General features: G+C 41.0%; 1 protein-coding gene across 1 annotated transcript; it reads right to left on the reverse strand.

Annotated features, from left to right (window-relative positions):
* Window positions 1-1,161: 1,161 nt before the first annotated feature.
* NRBF2 (nuclear receptor binding factor 2) lies at window positions 1,162-15,491 on the reverse strand. The gene is made up of 4 exons (XM_036386102.2): window positions 15,362-15,491; window positions 5,214-5,298; window positions 3,763-3,803; window positions 1,162-2,698 (listed from the first exon to the last, which is right to left on the reverse strand). The coding sequence occupies exons 1-4, from the start codon at window positions 15,413-15,415 to the stop codon at window positions 1,982-1,984; spliced, it is 897 nt and encodes a 298-aa protein (XP_036241995.1). The 5' UTR covers window positions 15,416-15,491; the 3' UTR covers window positions 1,162-1,981.
* Between the last annotated feature and the right edge of the window lie 12,493 nt (window positions 15,492-27,984).

Raw genomic sequence — 27,984 nt, forward strand, 5'->3', positions numbered from 1 at the left:
ACAGTTTAGCGTTAAAGTCAAGAAGGTAGAGCTTGCAATTCCCAAGCTCCCACCTCTGAAGAACCCTGACTTCAACAGACCTAAAAACTGCTTCCTTCTCTAGCTGCCATTTGCAGACACCACTGACATGTCTTGTAGTTAACAACCCTGAGCTACCACCCCAGCAGTGGCATGAGGTAGGTGCTTACAGGATTTTATTTCCATCCTGTGAGCAGATTCTTTGCTTTACTTACATGACTAGGAACAGCATGCTCCTCTGCCTTGTTACCTGGAATAGTCAGCCAGGCAGGGGCCAGCAGAGACTGGCACTTGCCCTTGGTGGGAGCAGTGAGCTGGGTCTGACCTGGAACAGGTCACCTCCTCACAGCTGGATGGGGCTGTTTGCTCAACTGCTCCATGTGAAAAATAACTTTTTTATTTCCCCAGCAAGATTAGATTTAATTCAGCACAAGGCACCTCCTCTAATGAACTTGTCTTACCTCTGTTTCTATAGACTTTTTCTAACCTCCAGTCCCTACGCTCCTTCAAGCACAGAAGATGCCAGGTACACAGAGGTAAGGGGAGAATTTGCATAGCAGTAAGGTGTTCTTGCTGCACTTCCAAGTCTATTCTGGAAGAAAAATGCACTCTTAGAAAGCAAGCTTACCTTTTAACAGCATAAGAATAACTTAAAATGCCGTAGCTTGCAATACTGAACACTTCACTAATCAGTAACAGCTGAAGGTAATTAATACCTAACTACACACAAAAACACCCCTTGGGAAAGCCCCAGCTGGGCTCCAGGGCAGGGGCTGAGCCATGCTGGAAGGGACAGGTGTGAGGAGGCTGCACAGCCCTGCCCAGAGCCAGCACCTTCAGGGTGTGTGCACACCCTGCTCAGACCCAGCACCCTCAGCACTGTTCCTACAGCTCCTGCTGGGCTGTGCCCCACAAAATCCACGGAGCTGCTCTGCTGATGCTCCAGTACTCTACAGGGCTGGAACCCAGCTGTCAGCCAGGTCATTCCACAGGTGGGCAAGGCCCTCGGAATTCATCCCAGCTTTCTTGAATTTGCTGGATGATGAATGTGGAAGCTCAGCTGTAGGTGTATCCTAACACTTAGTACAAGTACTAACTTGTTCTTTAAACTTGGCAACATTTGTACAGATGTAACAGACAGTGTCAAAACACCTTGGTTTTTATTTTCCTATCCTTTTTGAATCAGGTTAAGCTGTAAACAATTTCTTTTTCAATCAAATACTGCCAGCTAGAATTACTTCCATTCATGCATCACTGAAAACAAAAAGGGTATTTTACCTTAAGTATGGATTTTTCATTTTAAACCATGTCACTGTATACAGAAACCAATAGCTAGATTCAATGCACCCTGATTAGTTATGTAAACAGATAACCCCCCAAAAAACCCACATCGACAGAACAAGTAAGTTGGTTCCTTCATAGCATGGAAATTAAAATCTCTCCTGACTTGAGGTTAACATGGTCAGGAACACAGAGTGTGGCACATAAATCCATCTAGGAGGTGTATAAATTGCACTGTATCTGAATTAACAAAGTTATGCATAATGAAATGCACAGTTTAAATTCATGCTAGAAAGCATTTTTCAATATGAAGTGGCAGCCAACTGGCAACCATAACAGTTAGGTTCTGCACCATCATTTATGGCATTATAGATAACTATTACATATAGCATACTTAAAAACCCTGAAGGATTGTGTTACTTGAAACATTCTCCAGGCAGTCATTTGGTTTGAAACATTGGGAGAAAGATGAAAGAGATCACCATCTTATACCAACTATGGTACCTTTAACTTCCATGAAGTCAATCAGATATGATGTGTATTTCACAGTAACAAAGTTGCTTAATGCCTTTTCTCCAACAGTAGGATTGTGGTAAATGTTTCTGCCCTCACATCACCATTGTCCTGGTGGCTTTCCCTTTTCTCAAGTTTGGGTAACTACACTGAGCACTTTTCCTGGTTTTTAACTATTCATCAGTCCTTTCAGTATATCATCAGAGAGCTCCAGCAGCGGGAGCTCTGGGGACGGGATGTCCAGGGGGGGAAGGTTGGGTATTGGAATGTCCTTTGCCTTCCCAGCAGTTGTTGCAAACTTCTGCCAAGTTGCAGCTGAAGAAGCAGATTCCGAGTGCTGCTGCAGACCCCACAACTCTGACTTCTCCACAAAGTCAGTGTCTACATCCAACTCCTTGTCTACTGGAGATTTTTGGAGTCTAGCTCTTTCTGCTTTTAACTGCTTATTCTCTCTCCTTAATCTCTCGTTTTCAGCTACAAGAGATTCTATGAGCTGCTTCAAATCTGCAATTTTGGTTGCCTGCTCTTCTATTATTGTTTTGTCATCTTTTGGCGCTTTACTCCCAATACATGCTTCCACTGGCTCCTTTTTTTTCTGAAGCAGAAATAGAAGTGTATCTGGGTCCCTGTCAAAGACACCCCGAACATCCTGTGAATGTTTCTCTGTGGAAGAGCTGTATTTCTGAGCAACAGGAACCAATATGTTTTGATCATCAGAGTCTTCAGCAGATGGCCTGTAAGAAGTCTGAAGATGTGCGGCTGCTTCCTTGTCAGCATTCTGCTGGGCTTTCAGCTTTTCCTCCCTCTTTGCCCTTTTCCACCTCTCCTGGATGAGCAGTAACTGTTTCATATGACTATCCCTTTGTAATTCCAGTGATAGCTGAGCCTGAGTAAGAACAAGATTAAACAATTTAGTTGGTGATCCCTAATGCCACCCAAATAGTCACAAACATTGAATTACATGTGTGTAAATATTTACATCAACAGCATCACTGCATGCCCAAGGGGGGAGCTTTTGTTATTCAGACATAAGTCCAACAGGAAGTGCTCTCTGCTTGTACAGTGCAATAGATTCAGATATGTCAGATTTAGCATAACTACTGGTCTTTTTGTTTGTAAGTCACTGACCAGGCTGCAATACCTCTGGGCAGAGGCACCCAGAGTTTAACTGACCTATGACCAACACCAAGAAGGAAGAGATTCACTTGGCATGCACAGCCACACTCTGGCTAAACAATGCAAACTTTTTGTATGTTTCTATGATGTTATCTGTGTAGCTGTATCAATAATACCCAAATGAAGCAGCAAATTGCTCCAAGGCCAGGTATGGCCCCAAATGATTCAGCCATATTTAATGAAGGAGGTGGCACAGTGGTTATGAACTCACCTGGATCAAAGACCATTTTTCTACAAGAATGACCCATTGGAGCAAAGACAGATGTCTGATCTCGAAGGGTTATTTATTTCATACTATTGGCTAAATTCAAAACCTGCTGGTACAAATGTACTGAGCAGACTACACTACTACACTCACAGATAAATATGCAATGAATAAGAAAAAATGTCAGGGCTGTTGTTCTAGAGATCCCCCAGTCAGGATGCATTAAGCCAAAATGACACACTGTAGGTGAGATGCTTGGGTTTTTGTCTCAGCAAAATACTAACAGATGAAGTTAAACATGACACTAGTTTTGTCACATACTTGAAGATGTCTGGCAGACTAGAAAGTTGGAGACCCCTTGGATGGGTTAAGGTTTCTCTTGTCCTTGGGAAAACTCTCTAGGAAGATTAGTATTACCACACTTGTGAAACTCCTGGTGCAGTTGCCAAGGGTACAGAGAATTTTGCAGAGGCTGATGGCCAGGAGGGGTGTGATCAGACCCAAGGGGGACCCATGGGCACACCATGGGGCTGTGGCTGGTTCTGGCAGCTGCTGTGCTCAGGTCTCACCTGCTCCGACTGGGTCAGCTTCATGGCGTCCGTGAGGTACCCTGTGGGACAGAACATCATCCATCAGCACTCAGGGCAGCCTGGGAACCCTGAACACCTCCAGAAAAGCTAAGGAAAGCCTTCAGACCTGTGTGCTCAACCCCACATAAAGGCAGCAGTCTAGAGAAAAGTATTTACAAGTTACAGTGGCTGGAAACACCTGCTGTTTTTCAGAAGTCTGAAAAAATTACTGTAAGACCTTGTAGTGCACACATGGTCTTACAGTAATTTCCCATGGTATCTTGTTGGCTTGGGTCACTCCAGTTTGTTTTTAGAGCAGCAGCAATTTCCAGAAAGACTTTGAACATATCTTAGTGCTGAAAATGATGATGTATGAGAAATTCTCAAGCAAATTTGGAATGATGCAAGACAAAAGCAAAAAACATTCAGTGTATTTTTGGCTTTTATCTTGGTATATGAAGTGGAAGAAAACAAAAAGTATGCATTTTAGAATGTAAGTGCAATCCCTCATCACTTTGAGTATTCATAAATACCAAAGAAACTATTAGTTTCTCACTTTATGGGGTTTTCTGGTATTTATGAATGGAGGCAGAATGCCTGGTATCTAGGTTACCATGTTCAGAGCAGCCACTTACTTTGTCTCCACACAAGCCCTGTCACTGAAAATGCCCTACTTGTTGCACCAGTTAAGACCTCCTTTCTTCTTCTGCCAAAGAGCTGCACACTGTCAGAGAGCTGAGGGATCCCAACACAAAAAATGAAGCAGGACTATTTAAATGGACAGGTAAATGCACAAGATCTCACAGAGGAGAGGCTGTCCCTGCAGAGTCAAGGTCTGTGATGCAAACTGCTGTTTTGCTTGAGTTCTGGGGAGCTTATCACCTGTTCTTAGCTGCCTTGATGCAGACATTAGGAAAGGCAAGTTTTGTACGCAAACATTTGTTCTTTACCAACAGAGAAAGCACTGTGACCTCGCCTATGAAAGCAGTAAAGAAAATGCAAAGTATAAAGTGAAACTGGCTTAGAGCAGGTACACAACTTCAGTCTCTGCATACCACAAGGTGTTGGCTTCATCTATAGCCAAGAACTGCCTTCACAGTGATAATCACCCCCAATCTAAACAACTTTGGAAATGTCTGACTCTAGCTGCTCACATGAGAAAAAATGTTCTCAAAAGGGTTCTTGGTCTAGACTGAAAAACAAACTGACATTTTAAAAATATAAATTTTGCAAGTAACTAGACATTCTACTTACACAGCATCACAGAATCTGCTGAGCTGGAAGGGACCCAGCAGGACCATCAAGGCCAGCTCCTGGTGCTGTGCAGGACACCCCAACAATCCCATGTGGCCAAGCATTGTTCAAATACTTCTTGAACTCAAGATAGGCTTGGTGTAAGCAAATCTAGAAACTGATTTTAAGAGCTGAAATGTGAGAAATAACCTACTAACCAGCAGCTTTTTTGTGACAGGAAATTGCTTCTTCATATTTCCCCGCTGCCAACAAGCGGTCTGCTTTTCTGCTTTGCTGGTGAGCCTTAAAATGAAAAAAACAACATCACATCGATGAGGGTTAATGGACAAATAGTTATACCTATCTTTAAAGTAATCAATACATCAGAAAAACCTGTCCTGATTCCAGTTCTCAGGCTTTTAGGCTCAGATTTTCACTCCCTTCCAAGCTTTGTAATTGGACTTCTTTAATAGTACCTTACAAGAGTCTGTACTGGTAAGAACTGAAGTTTGTTAATGCAGCAAAACTGGTGTGTACACAACAAAATACTTTTGAAGCTTTTTTTAGAAAGCACACGTTCCCCTTTCTAGGCAGGCATTTACCATAGCAATGTAAAAAGAACACCAGGCCAAAAGAAGTTATGAGAAGTATTTTGGACCAATTTACCTGGCAGAATGTAAGATATTTGAAGTGTGTTACATCCTACAGCTGATTTGATATTTTCTGCTGCCCCATGCCCAAGACATTTTGCCTCTTGGGTGAATAACTTGCCTTTTTTTTTTGTCTGCAGCTTACACCAATTAATGGTTGCAGCACAGCCATAGTTAAAAGTATCAAAGTCACGTTGTTGCTGTACAGCATTAAATCTATATGAGTATTTGTAAACCACTAATGTAAACCACAAACACAGACTAAGGTTGTTGCTGAAAGCAAACATTTGATGCAAGTATTTGCATATGTTTAGTGAGAAACTATTGCATAACCAGCACTGCAACATTCATGAAAGCAAGACTTTTTTGTCATTACTACAAGACATGGATTTTATGGCCCTTCCTCCAAGACAAGCTGTGGAATGTGAAATGCTACAAGCACTAGCTGGTGAGACTGTGAGTTACACACACTGTTCAGGACTGCTTTACTACATGTTGAGCTTGAAGTAAACAGACATCAGGTACTGATACTTACCTGGTACTGATATTAACATCCATTTAAAATACAAGTCCCAAAATGCAGGTCAGTTTGTCATTTTTTCTGCCAAGTGGAGTTATGCCCTACAGCATTACAGAAAGTTCAGTATTCTACCAGAATCTTAGCAGCTCTGACACCACAGAAGAGAATGACTTGTAGAGAAAACACCTGTTTGGGCAACAGCTGTTCTTAAGCAATCCCTGGCAGTTACATCACTCCATGAAGACATTTGGCTTTCCTAAAACTGATTTCATATGCTAATATGCTGTGTTCTTAAAAAACCTAAACCAAAACTCCTTGTTTCTTCACAAGAAATATTATTTACTATATTCTTCTTTCTCACCTTCACTGAATCCTCAGAGCATTGTTAGTATTTCCCATTTATTCTGAGGTTAAATAATCTCAGAAGAGGAAGTATTTTCCTATTGGAAAATCATCTGTTTTATGGCCTTTTTCTAGGGACTCCTACAAACAACATATGCCAGAAAGATAAACTTATTTCCCTTTGATATGAACAAACAGTATCAGCACAGACAGAGCCATCTCCTTGGTTATTCCTGGCAGCTTGTCCCATTACAAATTAGCTATGTCATGGACATAAAAACACCTGAGCTAGTTCTTTGCAAAACAATTTTTCAGTAAATTAGTATTGATACAGCTGCTTCTGCAAACTGCATGGGTGGGTCTAAAAAAACAGGGAAAGAGGAAATAGAATAGCCAGAGACAGAACTGAGAAAGCAATTCAACAAGTCAGAGGACAAGTTCCATCTACTAGTTTTTACATATGAAAATTGGAGTCCCATTGTTTTCAAACATTATTCATGTATGTTTTAAACTGCTGGAGTGTGATCTTACTCAAATCACTTAAGCACATGCAGAACATCTGAGGACATTCAGTTCTTATTTGATTGAGCAATTAAATTATTTCCATTATCAATTAACTCCCAGTGAAGCTGAAGGGAGTCTGAAGAAGTTGGGCTGAACTGTGAATAAAATTAAGAAAACAAAGTCCATAGATGTTGACAAAAACAAAACCTAGGGTCCTTTGATAACAAAATCACAATGCCTTTCTTGCTCTTACATCAAAATATACATGTCAGGCCATCTTACTCTGATGCAACAGAATTCCCAATGGAAACAACACGAGCCACACCAGGAAAAAAAAATCACTTTTCAGCACAGCCCTATGTGAGAAAACTAGCTGTTTTACAGTCAGTCATGGGCAAGGAATTCCTATTTTCCTATCTTTTCTTGACAGGTTGACAAGAAAATACTTGCCATTTATTCTAACCTGTGTCTGTTCTAATTAGTTGATTGTGGAAAGATCAAGGAATTTCTCCCACTTTCACATTAGCTTATTTATCAAGAAGCAATTGGAAGAAATTAGTGGTGCTGTTTCCTAGCAGCAAGTGATGAAGCTGCAACAGAAGTACTTGGATGCTTACTAGCCATTATCATGGATGAGCTTCTACATCTTATCTACTCTGCTGGTTTGTTCTGAGTGCTCGGTTACCCTCAGCCATGCAGCTTCCACCATTGCTAGCACATCTGTTTTGAACTCAGAGTGGCCTGTGTCCCATTATAAACTGGCAATGGAAGAACTGGTCCTCTGTCATAAAGAGAAGTTTACTCTCAAGTTTATGCCTGGTCTGATGTCATGCTAGAGGAAGGTATTTACACAACAGCTCTGGAGCTTCAATGCTGGTTCCCAGCAGATTCAAGCAGGATTGCTTTGACCTGGTCTTGCTGCTGTATTACAGAAACACCAGCTGTTTGACAGTGGTGGGTTTATAGATCTGATTTCTCTTTTCTCTGTCCTCTTCCACTCGCAGTGCTGGACATAAATTTATTAAGAAGTATAGAATTGAAAAGGGGAATCAGGCTGACAACTACTTTCAGATTGTCTCTCCCAATCCTGATGAGCAGGAATTCCCAGTAGGCAAATGGACAGGTGTAACAACTTAACTCTTGTAATAGGAAGCAGGTGTGAGTGAAGGATGGCCAAGCTATAAAGCTTCCTCACCTTGCTCCAATATAATTGGCTCTTGAGGGATTTGGGTGATTCTTACTGTGTGAGTTGGAGCATTCTGGGCTAACTGCAGAAAGTAAGTGAGATATTTTTCCATACCCTCTGTAAATGTAGTTGAGATGCTGAGGGACAACACTTGTTTTAGTAAGTTTTACTGCTATTCTGGGAAGTGTTCCTATTGGATCTTTCTACCTGACTAGCCCAAATTGTTGTCTATATAATCTCTGAACAGAAGAGTAAAAGCCCAATCAAATAGTCCTCTAGAACCGCAATGAGGGTCTTCTCTTTATCAACAGCTTTCTTTAACCAAAATTTAACACTTCACTTTTTTGTTGGTTTGGTTTTTTCTCACTATAGACTAATGATGTGACTGCAGGCTGTGAGGAATGAAGCCATAAGGCCCACTTGCCAGACCTATTACTGCTCCCTCAAAGGAAAAAATAGCAATGTTGCCTTTCTAGACACAGCATACTCTTACAACTTAAAGGACTACCACAGCGTGATCCTGGCCTAGGTTGTGGGGATAAGGAAGGAAAGCTGCTACTCTTCCCATACAGCTCTAGTTGATGGTTAGCTATTGTGGAAAGGAGCATAACAGGAAAAAACCTGTTTGATTCAACAGTATAAAAATAATGTTCCAAAAAAAAAAGGGCAGATGAAGTACACATTTTCAAACAGAGCAGGCCTACCACCCTCCTCAGAGCAGTCATTTGCAACAGTGCTCCTGCAGCTGAGACAGGAATGTTTTGTTTTTCTCTGTTCCACTAAGGGGAGCAGATCTTCACTGGACAAAGCCTTGCACAAGATGTTAAGCTTACAGCCTCCTTAGTATATTACAAAGGACTCACCAGAAAATGATGTATTTTAATGGGATTATGGAGCACAGATTACAGCACTTTACTTAAAATGAAAAAAGCAGGAAAATCCCAGCTGCTAGAATAATAATGGCGCCTGATGAAAGTTTAACTGCAAAGAAGTTTCTGTTTGTAAATGTTTTAAGTGAAATCACTGCTTGATGCTGCTATCATCTATTTTATGTTATGGACTGTGCATATCAGTTATTATTGCCTGAAAAGATTAATACCTGTGCTCTCCTACTGCTGAAAACAAGGGGGAAGGGTTTTTTTGAGAGATGAGGGATTATTTTAGGATTTGTTCCTTAAGGCTATAGGTCTGATTTCTCTTTTGAACAGTCAAAGTGCACACTGCATTGCTGCCCTATTATCCAGGAGAGTGCCAAGTGTTTTCCATGTGGGTGTTTACAGCAGCAGGCCACAAAGGGTGGGACAAGGTGGGGCACCGTGGCTCTCCCCACCCCACACACACTCTGTCAGAGGCTACATCTACAGGAGCCTCTTTCAAAGCCATTCTTACCAGGAAACACTGAATTTAGAAAGGTTTGAATGTGTATGTCCTCATATGCAGTGAAAAAATGTAATGAAGAAATGAATACAAGTGCAAAACTTGATCTGAGAGGTCTAAGAATAAACTATGGCCATTCATTTACTAAAAATAGTGCAACCTTGATCAGGGTGTCTGTGTAAAAGGCTTGTATTCAGTGGCAGTTGCACTAAAAGTAAAAATAGTAATAGAGTTGTCCTGTAACTTATGCTAAATAATGAGAATATATTTGCAGTAAAACTAAAGAAATGGGAATGGTGTAGGTTTTACCAAGTGAAGCAAAGCCTCCATTTTTAAATACTTGTATTTTGTAGAGAAAGATGACTACAGGTCAACCAAAAAATGGCAGAACCCATTGTGGTTGTTCAACCAAGACCACTAGTCACATGTTAGCTCAATTTTCTGTTTTTGAAAGCCTGTATTTAGCAAGGTTGACAGAACAATGACTCAACTGTGTAAATTATAGGCTAGTGTTCCTATAGAGCAAAACAAGTGACACTATCATGAGTGTTGATGTTGAGAATACAGATCCACTTTGAATCACTTTGTATTGAATTGTAAAGATGTCAAAGTTCACCTTGCATGTAAGTAATAGTATTAGACTTTAAATATATGGGCAAACAAGCAAGTAGCTGTTTAGGCAACCCCCATTAATTGACTGAATAGCTCTAATTGACTATGCCTGTGTTCCCAACCTATTCCAAGTTTCAGATAAAATAGTTACTCTGAGTTCTTCACCATGCAAATGCAATTAGAAGGTCTGGAATGAACCCAACTTGCATTCATACTGCTTGGGTTAGGTGGAGTCTTCAAAACCCCATCCAGGCAGAGCTGCAGCCCTTTCCCTGAGCACCTGCACCTTCATTAAGGTGTGGTATCCTTTTACCTAGTGCACAGTCAAATCAACCTCATTCAGCTCCTTTTCATCCATTTACTATGCTAAAAGCACTAAATGCTTCAACTTGTTTTTCAGAGCCATTTTCAGACTCCCAGAATGAATTAGGAAAAGACAGTGAGATTGAGTTCAGGCCTGTGACTGAACACCACTCTGTCAATGAGACCATAGCACTGATTGTCATGCTGGTCTTTCCTTATCCAGGGATGGTGACTCCACCACCTCCCCAGAGCATTTTGTGTGCCTACAGATCTCAGCTCCTTTGGCTATGTCCCTCTTGTCCCCATTTATAGTGTGTCACAGCTGGTACTACACAAGTCTTGCTAACTGAAGGTTGCAAGATGAGTGAGAACCATTCCACTGCCCTGATAAACACAAAACCAGTCTGGGTTTCTGTCTGTATGTAGCCCTAAACCACAAAGCTCAAGCTGTTACAGCAACTGAGCTGCCTCTCAATAGAAGCATCTGAACCATTACAACAAATTGTCCAGTAAACAAGCTTCCAAGAGAAACAATTTCAAAACAAGTGGGGCAGAAAGGCTTCAGCTGTGCCTTCAGTCTGTCTCACCAGGCTTCTCTGAGATGGCTTCATTTGGGTCTTTAATCTGCTGGTCATGCTTACTCAGAGCTGAGCTCTGTGGCTGGGTGAGAGGCAAGCAAGGCCAGTGTGACACAGCAGAAAGGCACTGCTGGTAGGTACCCAAACAGCACAGGTACAGTGAGGAAATAACACCTGCCAACCACCCAGTGCTTAGCTAATTATGTTCTTGACTGGGAGCTGCTGCAAGTTGTTTTATGTGCCACAAGGAACAGTTTTGTGTTGTGCTTTTACAGCAGTTAGATGCCTGTACACAACATTGTCCAGCTTCTCCAAGGTGGCTATTACTGATCTGGCTGTTCAGCTGAGTATCTGATGCACCTCCAGCCACTTCACTCAGATACCCTGCAGCCTCTGTGGATTCACACCTTTTGGTTCTTCCACGCTGTGGTAAAAACACATTTTGTGTTAAGCATGTCTGTCTAGTGATACTTCCCCTTTTGTTACCTTACAAGCTTGCTCTCTGTAATTGGACTTCAGAATTGAGTCCATCTGCCTTTTTTTTTGTTTCATTTTACACTGGAAGGTGAAGTATAGCAGCTGACAGGTTAAGACTGAAAAAAAAAAATCAAAGAAAATAAATGGGGTTCCATGGATGTTTCTGTAGATTAACATAATATTCCTGGTTTTCCAATGAAAATAACAGAAGTGCAGGCTGGCATTAAGTCTCAAACACATTAACATGTGTGGCTTAAATTCTATGGTCTCTAGTGAACTTCTGTAGATGTTTTCTATTTTCTCCTCCTACGCTTCCATGTTGCATATTACCCTGCTTGTTATTTTGCCTTTGTGTGGATGTAGTATTACCTCATTTTGAAATAATTAAGTAAACCATTGATTGGCTTGCACTGGAATGGTTGCTACTGATGGCTAGCAGCATTAATATTAAAAGCTTTCATTATATGAGATTCTTGGAATACACATTTTGTGCTGTTCTCACTCCAGCTATTGGTCTGTGCTTTCTGGTTTTCACTAGAACAGCAGCTCTTCAAGCTGGGTCCTTTATGCTGCAGGAAGCTTAAGAGATGACAGATATTAACCAGATTTTGGATTGTATTTTATTATAAACCATACAAATACTACTACCTTGCAGGAAGAATACAAGGTAGCGGTGGTATAGCTCCTTAGCTACAGGACACTACTGATCTGTGAAAGTAGAATCTGCAGAATTATCAAGTCCTGGGTGTCAAACCCTGTTTAAGGAGCAATTTCTAGTCTCTTCCTGAGATTAATACTATTTGCCTCGCTTTTACTGTGTTACTTCCAAGCTTCTGATGGTCAGCAGTGTGTGGTTGTGCTTCTTAAGTTGAACTTTTGCTCCTACACCTAAGGGTAAAACTATGGCTGGACGTGGGATCAAAATTCTTTGCCTAAATCAGAGGGCAGTAGGAAGTGCCCCTATAGCAAGCAGCACAGAGGAGCTCTCAAGATGCTCTGTAAAAACATGCAGTGTTCATAGAAGACTTATTTTCATGCTTTTACAGTGTAAGTTTTAATTTGTAAAAAGAATGTTGAGGTGTTTTTGATCTAGATTATGTGTGAAATAAGTAATCAGCTGGCGTATGGCTGCCTGCTGGTGCAGGGACTCCACTTGCTTCATGCTGGTTTTAAGTTCCGTGGCATAACCTAAAAATATTTTGTGTGAGGTTGAAAAAGACTCCATGTTTATTTTAGGGAAATGTATCTTTCAGAAGTTTCAGAAAAAGAGCATAATTGAAGCCAGGAAAATAGAAGATTTGGCATTAAAGTGTAAGAGGTGGGGTGTGGTTGCTTGGTTGTTTTTGTTGTAATTGTTTTTGTTTGGTTTGGGTTTTTTGTGGTCAGATGAAGTAGCCAGGAAAATCAGGACAGTATCCATGCTTCCCAGTAACTAAGACTAGATGCACCAATCCACTACTAATAGACAACTTTTACAAGACAAAGCAAGATTCAAGTACTGTGGTAAATTCTAATGAATAGCCTTAACTGACAGAAAATCAGTTTTGTGAAAACATCAAGCTGTGATACATTGGAAGAGGGAAAATATCTTGTATTTAAACCATTGATAGCAGTTAAATAAGACTAATGATTACTGTATCACTTTGTAGTTTAGGTGTTGGGTGATTTTGGGTGATTTGGTGGCTTTGGTTGGTTTTCCTTTTTTTTTTTTTTTTGGTAGCTTTATTTTTCTCATTGATATATTTGGAAAAAGCTGTGCTTTTCCAATTCATTGGAACTAGATTTAGGTAAGAGAAGAAATTTATGGAAAAAGAGAGTGCAATAGGTAACACTGGATAGTATCAAAAACTTAAATGAACATCCTTATTTTGGAGGTTGGCACCTTCCCTGAATGATGTTGTCAATCTGAAGCTCCACAGCAGGGAGGGGCTGTGAACAGCAGAGCTTTGCAGAACTGTAGTTACTCCTTCCTGCTCATGTCCTTGTAAAAACCTAGGCATGCTCTAACCATGGCACTGAACCCAATCACCCTCTTATCATGAGGAGTTGCCATGGTGTTGACACAGCCTCAATGGATGTGCACTCTCCTGTATATGATGATCCATGACTATATTGCACAGCAGTTTCGAGAAAAGTTTTTGTATTTCAGGACACTCTCAGGCAGTAGGAACATATTCACAGCCATATTCATAATTGTGTGTATGGAAGTGTGTAAAGCAACTCTTTTCCCTGTATCATCCATTATATCCAGAAGTGTCTTGACCTTACTGTCAGCCTGGAGCTAGACAGGCATGGTGACTGCACGCTCCTTTTGTGGTTGCAAAGTCACAAACCAGGCTTTAGTCACAGTCATGTCACTCCTATAATCCTTCTAAGTGGTCTCAGTAAGAAACATTACTGACTGGTGACATTGCCAAAAAGTTGCTACTTTCAGACATTTACTAGTGAATATACAATTATAATTTTCTCTTTAGAATCTTATGAACTACTATCTACTTTTTAAAAAGGTTTTTACAATGTCTGTGAAGTAGCTATAATTTAGCCCTCCTGTTTTACCATGCTTCAAGTCTTCCTGACTTTAACTCCACGATATCAACAGGTTACAAGAGCTTTCCTATTTCCTGCTATCCTTATTTCAGTTAGTCTTTCAGTAGACAGAGTAAAAAGTGAAGACAGTATGATGCTGACATACCCAATTGGTTCTGCACCACTGCAGAACCTACAGATCTGAACAGACCATCTTCCTACTACCCTGTCAGCCCTAATTCCATCGGTGGTCTGCAATGACAGCTGTGTAAATCTTTCTGAAACTAGGGAGAGCTACCTAGAAATACCTGATTGACTCTGTAGGCAATGATTTGTCAGGGCTGACACCATGCTGGCATAAATAAGCTTTGGTTAAAACCTAAACTGACACCAGTCTCTGAGGTTTGCACGGCAATGTCTAAACAATTCCTGGATCTAACTCATTCCTGGAAGCAATACAGCTGTATTCTCAGTGTGCTGCCTCTGGCTAACTGGACTGCTGGACCCAAACTTGTTTTCTAAGGGAATGCTCTGTGTATCACCACATGGCCAAGCTACAGCTTTGGTAAAACCCACAAGGCAGCAGAGAATTAACTCTTCTTGACCTAGATCTTGTCTATGGGACAGAGACCTGACAATTCAGATTGTTTAACATCTGATTAGCTTTTGTGAAGGGGTGATTCTTAGACTATCTGTGTTTCAGTTCAGGTTCCTTAGAAATTTAGTTTAAGCAAAACAATTACTGATTTAAGGTTTTAAAGCATTTCACCGTCTGAAATTAAAGGAAGCACTTAGCCAATACCAGGCCCTGACAAGCCTCACGGTTATGGTCTGTGTCATCTAAACGCTTCCTCTAGACGCTTCCTTCCTGAGCTGCCGCTGTCCCTCGCTTTTGCAAGGCGATGTCCCCACACCCCTCCAATGTAAACATGCCACGACACGCACCCGGCCGCTTCCCCTCCCCGCGCCGCGCTCCGGGCCCGGAGCAGCGCTGGCCCCGGCGGGACCGGGCCGAGCGCACCCCGCTCCCTCCCGGAGCCGCCGCCGGGCCCCGCTCCCGTCGGGGCAGGGCCTGGCCCGACACCTGAACAGGTGTCTGGGGGGAAGAAGGGCGGCAAGAGCCCGTTTTTTTGTTCAGGTCGCGCCTCTCCGCCTGCTCACCCGGGGCTAGGAGCCGAGCGGTGTCACCCTCTCCCCGCTGTCTGAGCGGCGGGAGCAGCGGCGGCACCGGTTGACCCGACGCGCCCCTCCTTCCCTCCACTCCCCCTTCCCCTCCACTCCCCGCGCTCACCAGGTTGAGGGGCCCCTCCATCACTTCCATGGACGGCGGGGGCTGCGGGCACATGGGCGAGGGGCGCTCGCCGGTGCCCCCGGCCCGGCCCGGCGCGTCCCGGCCCCAGCGCGGGTTGTAAACACGGCGGCCGCTTCCGCCCTGCCCGCGAGAGCCGCGCGCCGCCTCGCGAGACTTCGGGGCCGCGTCGCCAGGGCAACGGGCGCCGCGCGCGCCGCCCGCCCTGAGGGCAGAGGGAGCGGTTTGAGGGAAAATCGGGAATGGAGAAAGAAAAAAGAAGAGGGAAGGACATGTTAGAATCGTAGGATGTACTGAGTTGGAAGGGACCCATCAGGAATATCGAATCCAATTCCCGGCCCGCACAGGACACCCCAGGAATCACACCTTGTGCCCAAGAGCGGTGTCCAAATCCTCCTTGAGCTCTGTCAGCCTTGGGGCCGTGACTACTGCCCTGAGGAGCCTGTTCCAGTCGTCAGCCATCCTCTAGGGAAGAACCTTTTCCTGATATCCAGCCTAAACCTTCCCTAACTCAGCTTTATGCCGTTTTCTCGAGTCCTGTCAGTAGTCACGAGGATGAAGAGATGAATGCCTGCTCCTCTGTTTCATAAGGATGTTGCAGACCGCAATAAGGGCTCTCCTCAGTCTCCTCCAGGCTAAACAAACCAAGCGGCCTCAGCCACTCCTTGGGCTTTGCTGCTTATGATCTTGATTTAAAGTATTTCAGCACTAATGGTTGTTCTGTAAGGATGAGTAGTCTTACAGAGAGGTTTCTAATCCAAGTTTGTGGTCATGTATGCACGTTTATCTCAACTTTAGAATGGCTTTTGACAATCTTCTGTAACATCACTGTATGGGAAGTGTTGAGGTATGATTTAGATAAATAGAAACGGAGAAGGACCGAAAACTGGCTGAGCTGCCAGGCTCAGAGGGCTTGCTTTCATTATGATCAGTGGCAGAGTTGCACTGGTGTCCAGTGACTAGTGACATACCCCAAGATATGATACTGGGTCCAATATTATTTAATGCCTTCATTATCAGTATTACTTAATGTCTTGCACCACCCTCCTGCATGGAATACTGATAATGAGCTTGCTGGGGTGAGAGGATGTTTGTGGGGAAAAGAGCCCCCAGCATGACCCATAGAGGTTCTTAGTGCAACACCAGTAAAATAAGTGCCTTTTACAGTGCAGTATGGAGAGAATGTGTAGAAATACGCATGAAAATATGAATGTCTGGTCAAAACCTTGCCTAGCAATAAGTGATGTGGCTCTCAAAGAGTAAGAAATTGTTGTGTTTGAGTTGCATCATATTCTGGGCAGTATCAAGTCAGCATTCCCAGGTCTTTAATAAATGTCAGGAGGATATAATTCAAAATGATGGCTGTAAGCCAATATAAGCTGGAACTGGCTTGTAAATTCTGTGTATAGTTGTACATGCACAACAGAAGCTAGCTGCTAAAGTGTCAGTCTGAGACCTCTGAAGATCTGCCACAGTCACTGCCACACAGAAGCTTTAAAACTAGCATGAAGACCAGAACTGGGTGAGTTTAATTAAAATGCTTTAAAAAGAGAACTATCTTGCTCACATTTGGCTATACTCTTACTATTCTCTGACTTCAAGTTACTGTTACAGTTCTCTCTTTAAGAGAATACTTATTGAGGGGAATAGAGCAAAATGTGAGATAATAAAAAAGGCTATGCTACTAAATGCTTCTATCACATGGAAGCTCAAAAAACATTTTAAAAGTTCTAGGTAGAGGCTTCAGGGACAGACACCAAGGGCTGTGATGAGGAGTGAGTGGGATTCCTGTGGGGAAAAGTTCCCCCAGCAGAGTCACAAAGCAGTAAAAGTGCAAGGGCTCCTCATGGCTTTTCATTGCAGGAGTGCGTGGAAACAGGTGACAATGGCAGTGGTGCTAAAATTGCCATAGTATGTGTATGTGTGTGTTAACAGCACAGTAGCGTCAACTCTCCTACATAACAAGTGATAGAATAAGAGGAAATGGCCTCAAATTACACCCAGGAAGGTTTAGATTTGATATATAGGAAAAATTTATTCACTGTAAAGGTTGTCAGGCATTTGGTACAAGCTGCCCAGGCTAGTGATGGAATAGCAGTCCCTGGAAGCATTCAAAAAACTTGTAGGTGTGGTACTTAGGCTTTATGGTGGACCTGGAAGTTTTGGGTTAATGCTTGGACTTGATCTTTTCCAGCCTCAATGATTCTGTGATTAGTTATTCAAAATACACTGTCTTGAGAGGGACCAGTGAAGCAGGGCACTGAACATGGTGAGGGTCGTGGTCCTCACAACTCTGCTTTGTGAAGACCAGAGAAAAGTGTGATGGAGGGATTCTGTGCAACTTTGTCAGCTGGAGCAAAGGGTGCCATGAGTTTGTATAATAGTCTGAAAGGGGAAAGAAGGCAAGAAAAAATAGGGAGAGATAGAAGAAGGTAGGGCTGAAGCTGAGACGTCTAGAAGATAAGAGGTGAAAAAGCCAATTAGCAGCAAGTGAAGAAGGTGCAGAGCTCCTTTGTAGCTGCAATGCTCAGCGGTGAGTGGCGTCTGTGGGTCGCTGAGGGAGCCCACACGGCCTGATACTGCACAGCTCTCGACTGTGCCTGTGCTGCAGGGAGCAGCCCTGCAGCCTGGGAGCGCTGGCGGGAGTTTTCCTTCTGACATATGCGGTTAGACAAGATCGTCTCTTCTGGCAAGGAGCGTCCCAAAGACAGCTTGCCAGTTCCCATTTTCATTTGCAAGAATTTATCTATCACTTTGTTTCATTATGTATCAGCAAGTCAGATCCCCTGTAGCCCAGAGGAGTTTTGGTCTAGAGCGCTTTTATTGGACAGGAGATAGGGAAATTGTCCTGTATCAGTTGTTAAAGGCATAGGCTGGCCTGGGTGAGGGAGAAGGGGTAGCTGGCACTTCACTGTCAGCATTTACACTCAGACATGAGATGATAAAATTGAGTTGTTTCATTGTACTGAAGCATTGTGTTTCCCTTCCTTTTAGCTCATGGACACACCCTCATGAAAAAGCAATATTTAGTAATATTTAGCAGTTATCTGTGGGAGTATAGTACCCATTTTGACCATCCCACTTGGTCACTGTACCTCTTCACAGTGACAAGCCCTTCTCTAATCCTTAGCCCTCTGCAGTCTGGCCTTTTCCTCTCTCTTCTGGTTGTACTAAAAAGGAAAAAGTTTGCCAAAGGTCTTTACAGTTGGGCACAAAACTTGGTTGCTCAGTTGTTAATGAAGTTATGTTGAATTTCAAGTGTCACAATTTACTGATTTTCTTGCGTGTAAACATCAGATCTTGCACTTAGCTAGCTGATTATCCTTTTCCATAGTGCATTAATCCAGAGGCAGATGTTGATGATCTTGTTAAACACTATGTAGGATGAGATTTTCAATACCCTGGCAGTTAAATTGCATACTGTCAAGCTGTTATTTCTAGCACTTTTACTAACTTTTTTTTCATCTATTGTGATGGAACTGGAGATTTTAATTTATTTATTTATTCAAACTGTATTCCTGATCTGTTTGTGTATAATTTTTTTTAATTTTGTATAAAATATCTGACTTGTGACAGGTAATTGCATAGCTGGTTTTTGCTGTGTGCTTATCAGTTATCTCTAAGTCATACCAATTTGCTAAAACAGATCGTTAGGTCAAACACTTTTGTAGAAACTAAACAAACTAGTTCTGAGAAGTGTTTTCCATTACTCCTGCTGCTGGCTGAGGGAAGACAATTTAATTTATTGGATTTTAAGACACAGTCAATGTTCATTTCAAGGCACATTATCTTCAGTGGAAAAAGGAGTAAGATGCTGGGCCAATTTACCATTTGTGGAATGGGAGCTAAAGGATTAAGGGCTATTGTATCAACAGAATAAAGGTTTTAGAGGCTGTGTTGTTGAATCAAGTTGTGTAGAGTAGTACTTTTTGGCTTTAGCAAAATGAAAATATAATTTTCCCCTGGTCCTTCAAGAAGCATCATGTTGCAATGTCCTGCAATGGCTGCAGAAAGCAAGTAAAACCTGTAACCTCATCTTTGTGAAATTAGATTTAATGTGATATAATGATGTTTGTTGATATAATGTGATAAAATGATGCTCCTTCAAAAAATCTAAATTTAGACGGAAGTTTTTCTACTTAGAAAATAGTCTTGGGGCATTTTGTGGGTTTTTGTCCAAAATACCAAGATCCTGGGTATTTTGGATGTCACATATTTATTCCAGATGGTGTGCCAACCTCTGCTGTGCTGCTCTGAAAATGGCCACTGTTTTCTGCCAGAGTCTTCAGAGGTGATCCAAAAGATAAAAAGTTGCCCTCTGGAAAGAAACAGAACCATAGTAAGTACTCTCCTACATTATCTGCAAATTTATCAATGAATACAGATTGGTTATTCCTTTTCATTACCACCCTCTGTGTTTTGCATGTTTTGCCCCTCCCGAGGGACTGCATGGGAATAGCATGTTGACTATAAGTATAAATTAAATGTTTGTGTAAAAGAAGAACTATTAAAATGTAATCCTGGGCAGGATGTGCCTGTCAGCAGGAAGCTTCCTAAAATACCCTGTGTTTTAAGGGTGGAATTTTAGAGTAGGAGGGGAGTGTAGAATTGCTATTTACCTGTCTGATGCTGCTTTTGACACACATGATGAGCCAGCTTCATTTGACTGTCACCTCCTTAGGAGGCAGAATTCCTCGGCCCACACTTTGCTCAGCATTGACTACTTCTTTATTTACTCTTTGTGTCTTTGCATTTTATCTGGACTGTGCATTTTCAGTGAAGCTCCAGTTAAAGACAGGCTTCTCAGTCATGGCATTGTAGGAGGGCCCACAGAGCCTCCCACACAGTGCCTTCCTCAAAGAGAGATAGGGATGTCTGATTCTTTGAAGAAGCACTTTAGAAACAAAAGGGATTCCCCTATGCCTCTGACAATTTTTTTCCCACCACACATGTACAGAGCCATCAAACTGATGGGCCTCCTTCCATTTGTCAGATTTTTCAGAATAACCAGATTTTAGGATTTCCCCCTGGATGTGCTGTGTCTCTTTGTGTTGCCTCTGGGGAATGCCTGAGAGGAGCTGTGGGTGAAGGAGAGCTTTGACAGCTGGGGCTGAAGGAACCTCAGTCAGAGGACTGGCAGGTTCAGGACAGTGAAATCTTGGAGAAGGTGTAAACTAAATCAAAACCTTTCCCAGTCCCCTTTACCCCTTTTTGTGTTTATTTGGATTTGCCTTCTCAAGGTCTTCAGTGACCTTTTCCTTTATTACTGACATGTGGTCAGCAATAAGAACCAAAAGAGCAGGTCATTAAAATCCATTGAAAACTTGCAGTTACAATGCCTTGGCATGAGAATTTTGTCTCTGAAAGGACTTGAGCACAGCTTAGAAATCAGCAACCACAGTTTGGCACTTTTCTTAGCTACCAGAACAACTGACAGAATTTGAAATCAGTCAGATTTGCAGGGAAGAAAAAACTGGTGAGTTAAAAAACAAGAACATAGCAAGACCATGTCTGAATAAATTTCCAGTCGTCTGTACGTAGACCATTTATTGAGAAAGATAAGAGAAACTAAATTTTCATAATCCTGATTACATGCAGAGGATTGACCCAGATGCATGATTTTAGCTGTATTTATTATATTTAAACACAATGAATGCCTTCACATATGTTTACTGAAATGAGAATCCACAACCACTTAAATGCCTCTTAAATATTCCTGTTTAAAAAAGAAACTATTGGATTCATGCATACTAAGAAGTAATGTATATGGCTGTGGTGTTCTAGAATTAATTAGGTCTCTTATTAGTTTTAGAATCAAGAAAATATTTTCTCATTGCTTGCAGAATAAAATAGTTAAATCCTCTGCTTAGATCTGAAAGTAGTTTTGCCCACAGCAATCAAACTGATATTTTCTTTATAGCTCATTCTCTCTGTAAGCCTTATGCTGATTTCATTAGGCTTTAGATCAGGTTCCAAGTAACTAATTATATTTATAGTGTGATTTCTTTGCTCAGAACAACTAATTTAGTTAAAGGAGTTGGTGGGAATGGTGAAAGGTTAAGGAGTATTCCTTTGCATTACTTTGTCCTGGTGCAAAATACCAGGAAAACTTTTGTCTTTGTGTTTATAAGCCCTCAGTATTAAGCTGAGCAGCAACCTTCCTGTTTTCAGGATTTTGTGAGAGCATAGTGATGAGCAGTTGATATACTGACTTTTTCTTTTATATTGAGTATGGCTGATACATTTTTGGCATAAAAAGTAGGGTCAAAAAACTGGCCATCTGAAAGTGATGAGAAGTCAAAATGTGAGGATTTCCATGTTTTTCACGTATGCTCATTGCCCCAACTCTCTTCCTAACATTTCTTAATGCATTTTTCTCACACAGCTCTACTGTAAAGCCACCACCCTGCCTTTCATCACTTTCCCACTCTTGCCACAAATCCCCTCTCACCTACAACCCACAGGCCTGCCCCTATTTCCTCAACTCAGACCTGCTGCTGCACTCATGCTCATCTTTGAAAGGGCCTGTGCTACATCCATGCTTCTGTTGCTGCCTTCCTAAACACTGCCACAGGCAGCTGAATGATGTTTCTCTCTGCTGGCCCTATCCACAAACGTGAAAGACCCTTTCAGCTTTAGTTTTGGGGATTTAAAACAGCTTGGACAAAAGTAGGTTTGTTCAGCAGCTTTACTTTGCTAAAGGATATGAAGGTTCTATTTCTGCATCACCAGCACTGATTCTGTTTCTCTTTCTCTAGACTGGCTCTCTTATCCTTACTCCACAGCTGTGTTTCTCTGCACAGTACATTATTGCTTTCCTTGCCCTTAGAAATCAACATATTTTCAACATACAGTGAATATCGAATATCCAGAGTGCTCAATCAAAAATTTTCTGGATTCTTTTGTTTTTCCTCTCTGAAACTGTAATGCAAAGAAATAGGCCTATTTCAAGTTGAATTTCTGATAGAAGGTCTGGTATTTGACACAACCCTGTAGACTACAAAGCAATGTTGGATCATTAAATGCTGGATTTTGTTAACATTCTAGTGGAAGCCTGCAGAATTTTGAAGGTCTGAGCCATAACATTATGCTCTAATCTAAAATGTACTGAGAACCTTGAGTTACCTTTTCTTTTTTTTTTCCCTGGTATGTTTCCATTCCTGAGAAAAGCAAGAGCTGCAAGACTGACTTAGATATACTCATTCAATTAATCAAGTGAGAGTGAATCAAACCTTTCCAGGCAATTTTGTTTGAAGTGTCTGCACTCTTCTCTGTATCGCATGAGGTGCCAACACCAGTGGGAGTTTGCCTGAGGTAAGAGCTGCGGGTTTGGGTGTATTCTTCCATTTTTATTAAGCCTTACACTCACAGGAATTTTGTGCTTTTTAATCTTGTAACTGTACAAAACTTATCTGAGTATGGAGGAAGATAACTTAGTGAATTGCTTTAATTGTTCTCATACCTGGTCACATTAGGTGTTATGAGCTAGTCAAACTTAAAAAAATTCCAAACCCACTTTTATAGCAAGAAGATGTTTAACTGAAATCCTTGTGCCATACATCTAACCAGTAAACCAGTAGCTCAAGTGAGCTACCAAGATACATCAGTACTACCTGCTTCTTCCCAGTTGGTCCTTAATTTCATTGTATCCATTTAAGCCTTGTAACTTCCTTGTCTGCCTTTATTATCTGTATGGTTTTCTTTGAAATCCTTCATATGGAATGACTTCTAGCAAAAAAGCAAGTTGTCAAAAAAAAAAAAATCCAGCTAAACACATTAAAAATTTATTGCTCTTAATATTCAGAGTATAGCTGCAGAATTGAGTAGTATTTATTTGCAATGCAGTAGCACTGAGATTTCCCATGCTGGTAAATAATATAAAGCAATCTTACACCCCCTGTAATCTTTCAAAACAAGAAAAGGGGCTGAAAGTGAGACTGGGACATGAAGAAGACAACAGCAATTTGGAAAGGTCTTGTGGCAAGTATGGTGCAATGCATTCATTTATGAATACAATTAATTATTCAGTTAAGCAGGACTTGTATGCTACTTCACATAATCAAAATTAGATCCAGTAACATCTGATATCTTGGCATGAGAGTCTACCAAAAAGGTGGTAATGTGACAAGACTGTCTCCCTTTTTAAAATATATAAGGTACAAACAAATGAGAGAAGAGACCTGTTTAGTCTGTACCATGGGACTGAAATTCTACACAAGGATAGTCATAGATTAATTCACTGAAAGTTTTGAATTAGCACCTTAGACCATCTATTTCGAGGAGCTCTCAATTCTTTGGAATAAGTTTTTCCAGGACAGGTTAATACTTGAATTGTTTTGTTACAGTCTTTCAGCTAGTACTCCCTCCAGTACTGGTTTCTAGAATTCATCATTTAGCTTCTAAAGAGGAATGCTCAAAATCAGAAGTTGAATCTTTCAGTTAAGAGAGAGGGGACATGGATGTTCAAGGCAGACAAAGGATGACATAAGCAGATGCCATGTGAAATTTTACTAGAATGGGAAATCTAAGTAGATGAATACAATTAGATCTCTCTCAGCTTCAAACACAGCAGTGAAAAGACAGTTCAGTGCTTTATTTCCTGTCTGTCAGTTAAAAGTGCAATATAGAATTATGGCCAAATACAAATACCAAATTTTCATATGAACATGTGAACTACTGGTGTAAAGCTGGAAAGAAAGCTGCAGCAGTAGAGGCACATTTTCTGGTGTTCCAGAGTGAAACCATCTTACATTTGTAGATCTAGGCTGTGAACATGAACCCCCGTTTGTCTCCCTGCACACCTTCTGCAAAGCCACAAAAGTGTATTTTAGGTAAAAATGAACAGACCAAGTGCATTTCATGTGCCTGACACCCTGCTGCTCAAATCAGAGCAAGGTTTTAAATACACTGGGCTAATTTTTCCCAGCTGTAGTGGGAAATAATGTTTCTTTTCCCTACACAGGCCATCATCTTTTAGTAAAGGCCCTTGTGCAGAGTATATGTTAATCCATGCATTTTAAAGAATGAGACAACTTGCAGTATAAAAACCCAAAGCATTCATATCAGTTACAGACACCGGAATACTTTTGATGGATCTAATATTCAGCCTTTGGCTGGAAGGCAATTTTGAAAGAACCAACTAGTTAAACTTGAGATACTTCTATTTCCTCATAAGATTTACTTCTCCTCCTTAATCTGTAACTCCATAGTGAGTTTCTCTAACCATCAATACGACAGTACAGCAATATTGCCTCATCAGTCATGATTTACTTAATGTTTTCTGAATTTAGTAATATTTGATTAAAATTTAATGTGAACATATCATATCATGCCACATATATTATTGCATCCATTAATCAGGTAACCATAATAATGAAATGTCGGAAGATTGGATGAAAAAGGAGCTGAAGTCTTTGATATATGTTTGGCATGGGTTTGTGAGTGATTAACGAAAAGATATCCAGTCAATTGTGTAAAGCTTCATTAATATACATTTACCATCATCTATGTACTGTATCATCAGATATTTTTAACCTTAGTTAAACTTGATTTTTTAATTTACTGCATGACACTAAATATTAATAATCCTGAAAAATATATAGTATTCTATTAACTCTCATAATGCCAGAATGATTCATAATGTGTCCTAATGCTTTTGTAGCAAACTATGTACTAAAAATATGGTCAGAGTTAATGGATCAGTTTTGTTAAAGGTGGAATAACAAATGCTTTATGCATGGCTCTATAAACATCAAATTACACAATCTTATTAAAATAAATGTAAGTTGGTATTTCCATCTACTTTTTTAATATGCAAAGTTATATATGACCTAGTCTAGCAAAGCATCTACTGCAGTTTGCTAAAGGAGATATTGATAACAGTGACACCTGAGTTCATACTCATAAGTATTTTGTTAAACATATGAAAACCAAAATCCAAGCCAAAGTCGAAATCCTTTGGCTTCAGTTCATGAAGCAGGATTATTACATGTTCTCCAGGTAAACTTTGACAAACATGTCATTGTTTTCTTGCTAGTTGTGAAAGGAAACAACTGAAGCAATAATCCTACAGCCTGGATCCATGTAGGAAGTTCTTTATGGCGCGATGGATCTTTTCAGGGCTGTTTGTCATGGCAGGAGTGCGCACGTGGCTCTTGAGCCGTATGTGTTCTTGCACTCAGGGCTGGGCACAGAACAGATCAGAGCACACGTGCCTTGTTGGTACCAATGGCTTGCAGTGTATTCATTGTGTACAATATGGAGCATCCTTGCAGGGTGTCCTGGAGGTACTTGTTGAAAAGCTGCAGCTGTTATACATCTGATATTTGTCTCATATCTTCTCTCACTTTTGGTAAGAATTCAATTTATTTAGTTTTCATATATTGATTACTGTGAATCATAGAGAACACAATCATTTTTTTCACTGCAGGTAGCTAAGTACATGTTTACCCTACAACAACTTCAGAAAGCAGATGTCTTCAGAATAGTTTCAGAACAGTGTTGCCATTTGTCTTTTAACATGGCCTGAGATTTTGAAGTATGTTTGGTTAGAAGCTGGATGCTGATCTCTAAATTGAAATATTGCCTCTTTTGAAGGCTGTGGGAGATCACTGTTGTGTGGTGTTGATCTGTATAAGCACCGTGCAGTATATTGGCATCCAGTTTATATTTTTACCCCACAATGTCTTGTTTTCAGCTGATTTAAGGATGCTCTCTTCAGTGGTGTCTAGTGGGCAAAAGCTGACAGCAGTGTTTGGGTACTTGGGTAACAGCTTAGTTCTGAGCAAGGTGGATGAGTGTGCTCATCAATCTACTGATAAAGGGCATGAAAAACAGTCAGGCCGGGATGTATGGCTCTTGTAAACTAAATTCAGCCAAAATAGGTCTATGTAGCTGCATCTGGTACCTGTTCTGCTAAGAAATGTGAAATCATGAATTGAAGGAAAAATTGAGGCTGGTTACTACCAATTTAGTATTTGTAAGCAGTCTCACTGGATGCTGTACAGAACCTGCTTACTTGGAGATTGACAGAGACATGAGTAAAATAATTATTATTCCACCTAAATATAAAATGATCCACCTGTGCTGGCGACATTTTTAATACATGCTTTATAAAAAAATTGATGTGAGTGTGCAGGCTCTGTATCATGTTGCATTACTTATTTTACACCACCTAGTTCACATACTGCCTTTGGCACCAATAGGTCTCAGCATATATCTTGAGTGTGCAGACTAGTGATGAAAAAAATGCATTGTGTACTTTCGTTATGTACCTGTGAAGAGGAATTAAGAAGACACAGGGCACAGAATTCTTTCTTGGGCTTAGGTGGACTTTTGAAAATGAATTTGCTTCTGAGCTCCTGTCAACAAGAGTAACCATAACTCATTTTCTGTGGCTGTTAATCCTGCTTGTGAGGGGGTAGGGATAGTCATTTTCTTTGTAGTTGAAGGCAGGAACAGCATCATAACAAATAATGACTTTAGGATAAGCCTAAATGGATGAAGTGCAATTGCAGTTGTCCTTCAAAATTAAGAACGGTAGGACAAAAAAATACAGAAAATGTGATCTAAACTAATATTTCTTTCAGCTTTTGTGGAGTGCTTTCTAGCCTAGGACCTGTCAAGGCTTGCAAATGGTAAGGCAATGGATTTTGAAACGTCTGTGTTAAGCAGTTATTTATTCACTCTTTTACAGGTGGGAAAATCAGAAATATACAGAAATACAGGATACAAGTGCCCCTTGTATACAGGTAGCAGTAATAGAACAGGGGTTGAACCCCAGAGACCTGTGGTTTACTTTTAGACCCTGCAGTTCATCACTGAAACAGCACACTGAATATAACATACATTCCCAATCTTTTCAGTAAAGCAGGCTTTTTTCCTACACACTCACAGATTTCATACAGGAGAAAACCCATCAGAGATTTGGTGATTTTTAAACAGTGTTTCCTCTTTTCATCTTTAGTTATAGCTGGGCAAATGGTGTCAAGTGTAGGTATCGAAAGCCATGGATGGGAACTCCTAAGAGTATGTAGAAGGATTCTATTTTGGTAATTCTTTTTGATGAAAGGCATGAGAAGAAGTTGTCTTTGAGAATGTGACAATTGCTGCAGTGCACAAAGTTATTTCCTCCTAGTGGCATCTGTTTTCCAGGAGAGAAAAATGCTGAGATTATGCTACAGCCTGAAGCTCTAGCATGTTGATGAGGTAGAAGGAGTCCAAATAAATTAACTGTTGTCAGACTCTGATTCCAGTGACTGGGATTTTATGTGGTTGGGGGAAAAATGGTCTTACATATTTGGAAAATTGTAGTCTGCTTTGGCAAGAAGGAAAGTGAGCAGATCAGAGCCTGTTTCTCATGTCATTGAAGCGTTTGAGGGCTTGCCTTCTGCTGAGATGGGAGAGAACTTTCTGCAAAATTAAAAGTGTTTGTTACATCTATCTAAAATGTGTAGCCCTGTTCTTGATGTAAGATTTGCATGACTTCAATCTGCTCTTCTGGCCTAGGGAGGTCTGCCTCTAGCAGTTAAAGGAGGTTTTTTTCAGGAATGAACTCTGACAGTTCCTTGAGTTTATGGTGCTGAACTATGTAAATATTGATGTGG

This window comes from Molothrus ater, chromosome 8 (assembly GCF_012460135.2).
Source record: "Molothrus ater isolate BHLD 08-10-18 breed brown headed cowbird chromosome 8, BPBGC_Mater_1.1, whole genome shotgun sequence".
NCBI lineage: Eukaryota > Metazoa > Chordata > Aves > Passeriformes > Icteridae > Molothrus > Molothrus ater.